At 48.3% G+C, this 3,196-nt stretch overlaps 1 protein-coding gene across 1 annotated transcript in view; it reads left to right on the top strand.

Moving 5' to 3' along the window:
• Nucleotides 1–3,196, top strand: part of AARS (alanyl-tRNA synthetase) — a 53,375-nt gene that overhangs the window by 27,673 nt on the left and 22,506 nt on the right. Inside the window, exons 7-9 of the mRNA XM_011976824.1 lie at nucleotides 616–766; nucleotides 2,166–2,290; nucleotides 2,726–2,870. Of these exons, the coding sequence (XP_011832214.1) occupies nucleotides 616–766; nucleotides 2,166–2,290; nucleotides 2,726–2,870 (421 nt within the window). The remainder of the gene's footprint in view (nucleotides 1–615; nucleotides 767–2,165; nucleotides 2,291–2,725; nucleotides 2,871–3,196) is intronic.

Consider the following 3,196-nt stretch of genomic DNA (forward strand, 5'->3'; position numbering starts at 1 on the left):
TGGAGTGCAATGGCATGATCTCGGCTCACTGCAACCTCCGCCTCCTGGGTTCAAGCGATTCTCCTGTCTCAGCCTCCCGAGTAACTGGGATTACAGGCACACACTGCCATGCCCAGCTGATTTTTTCTATTTTAGTAGAGACGGGGTTTCACCATGTTGCCCATGCTGGTCTTGAACTCCTGAGCTCAGCCTCGGCTTCCCAAAGTGGTAGGATTACAGGCATGAGCCACTGCACCCTGCTAAGGAGGTTTTTTTCTTTTGAGATGGAGTCTCGCTCTGTCACCCAGGCTGGAGTGCAGTGGCGTGATCTCCACTCACTGCAAGCTCCGCCTCCCGAGTTCCCGCCATTCTCCTGCCTCAGCCTCCCGTGTAGCTGGGACTACAGGCGCCCACCACCGCGCCCGGCTAATTTTTGTATTTTTAGTAGAGACGGGGTTTCACCGTGTTAGTCAGGATGGTCTCAATCTCGTGACCTTGTGATCCACCCGTCTCGGCCTCCCAAAGTGCTGGGATTACAGGCGTGAGCCACCGCACCTGGCCAGGAGGTTTTTTAAGAGGGGGTAGGGAAGAGTCTTTGGTTTCATCCAGCCCCTCATCTTGCTTCCCCTTTGTCAGGGAGATGCATTTCCTGAACTGAAGAAGGACCCAGACATGGTGAAGGACATCATTAATGAAGAAGAGGTGCAGTTTCTCAAGACTCTCAGCAGAGGGCGTCGCATCCTGGACAGGAAAATTCAGAGCCTGGGAGACAGCAAGACCATTCCCGGTAGGGACCAGTTTTTGCACTTCTCCATTCTGGCCGTTTGATCTTTCTGGGAAACACAAGCCCTTTCTCACAGACTGACTGTGGGCTCCCGTGTCTCTTGAGGCTGAACATAGCTTGATTGAACTACTTTTGGTGCAAACTGAAATTTATAGTAAAATGGTAAAAGTAATGCATCATTGTGTGCAAAGTATTCAAATGATACAGAATACAAAAGTGTTCAGAAAAAGAAAATCCTTTTTCCCAGGGGCAAGGTGAGGGTAGATTTTTTTTCTTAGAGGGAACAACTCTTAACAGGTTGGTGTATAACTCTTCAGGATTCTTCTCTGTTTGCATGCGAATAAATACATGTAGGTATTTGTGGGTGTGTATTTTTCAAGCAAGAGTGGGAATATTTGATATATACTGTTTTGCAATTTGGGGAAAATAAATTCCAAAGATTTTTTTCCCCTTTTTATTGAAGTATAACAAACAAGGGAAAAGCTTGATGAATTTTCACAAATTGAACACACTTATGTTCAGATCAAGAGAGAGATTTGTTGGCCAGGCACGGTGGCTCACACCTGTAATCCTAGCACTTTGGGAGGCCGAGGGAGGCGGATCACGAGTTCATGAGTTCAAGACCAGCCTTCCCAACATGGCAAAACCCTGTCTCTACTGAAAATACAAAAAATTAGCTGGGTATGGTGGCATGCACCTGTAATCCCAGCTACTCAGGAGGCTGAGAGAGGAGAATCGCTTGAACCCGGGAGGTGGAGGTTGCAGTGAGCCAAAATCATGCCATTGCACTCCAGCCTGGGCAACAAGAAAAAAGAAATAGAAAATTGTCCAGGTGAGGTTTTGATTATTATTTTTATTTATTTATTTATTTTTGAGATGGAGTCTTGCTCTGTTGCCCAGGTGGGAGTGCAGTGGTGCGATCTTGGCTCACTGCAAACTCTGCCTCCTGGGTTCACGCCATTCTCCTGCCTCAGCCTCCCAAGTAGCTAGGACTACAGGTGCCCACCACCAAGCCCGGCAAATTTTTTGTATTTGTGGTAGAGACGGGGTTTCACTGTGTTAGTCAGGATGGTCTCGATCTCCTGACCTCGTGATCCACCCGCCTCAGCCTCTCAAAGTACTGGGATTACAGGCGTGAGCCACTGTGCCCAGCCTAGGTGACGTTTAAAAAGAAAAAAAGATTTAAAAAAAACCAAAATCTAGAATTGTATCAGGACATCCATTCTGTTTCCCCCAGGTTAACTGGAAAACATGTGTTGGATTTTCTGATGGGCACCCAGGGCCGATACTGACTGGCCTTATCTCTTTAATTCCTTCTGCCAATCCCAGCATCCTCTTGGAGGACTTGGCATGGAAAAGGGGCCATCTGTGTTTTTTGACACACCTCCTTTGTGCTGTGTAGGAGACACTGCTTGGCTCCTCTATGACACCTATGGGTTTCCAGTGGATCTGACTGGACTGATTGCTGAAGAGAAGGGCCTGGTGGTAGACATGGATGGCTTTGAAGAGGAGAGGAAACTGGCCCAGGTAAAGAACTTGGAGAGTGAGCAGGAAACCCAGCACCTTCCAACTCAGCACCACTTGGCTGCAGACCGAGCATGAGTTTCCTTCCATTAACGTCTTTGAAGTCCTTTTTCCCCTAGACCAGTGGTTCATAAGCGGGGGCGAGTCTGCCTTCCAGGGGGCAATTGGCAGTAATGTCTGAAGACATTTTTGGTTTTCACAACCAGGGGCAGATCCTGCTGTCATGTACTTGGTAGAGGCCAGGGTGCCGCTCAGCATCCCACACTGCAAGAGGATCCTCCGCAACAGAGAATGATCTGGCCCCAAATGTCAGTAGTGCCAGGATTGAAAAACCCTGTTCTGGCAGTTTACGCTGGGCATAGTTTAGCCAGTTCCAGTCCTTTGGAATCCCTTTTCTCCTACTGTAGTGTAACTTACGCTTGTTTCTCTTGCTGACAGCTGAAATCACAGGGCAAGGGAGCCGGTGGGGAAGATCTCATTATGCTGGACATTTACGCTATCGAAGAGCTCCGGGCACGGGGTCTGGAGGTTACAGATGATTCCCCAAAGTACAATTACCATTTGGACTTCAGTGGTAGCTACGGTATGGTGCTCTGCTCCTTCCACTTCTGAGCATTCTGCCCTGTATCTGGAGGGTGTTTGAAAAATTGTTTCTCAAGATTAGCTATCCAGCAAACTGCTGACAGCCTCTCCTGGAGTGCCGTACAGTCACGCTATGCACTTCTATACACACAGGCACCCTTGGCTGGAAGTTTTCTTAGCTCTCTTTTGAAATAATTATCATCACAGGAAGTTGTGGAAAAAAAAAAAAAAAAAGGCCGGGCGCGGTGGCTCAAGCCTGTAATCCCAGCACTTTGAGAGGCCGAGACGGGCGGATCACGAGGTCAGGAGATCGAGACCATCCTGGCT

Source organism: Mandrillus leucophaeus, unplaced genomic scaffold, assembly GCF_000951045.1.
Source record: "Mandrillus leucophaeus isolate KB7577 unplaced genomic scaffold, Mleu.le_1.0 Scaffold17, whole genome shotgun sequence".
Classification (NCBI taxonomy): domain Eukaryota; kingdom Metazoa; phylum Chordata; class Mammalia; order Primates; family Cercopithecidae; genus Mandrillus; species Mandrillus leucophaeus.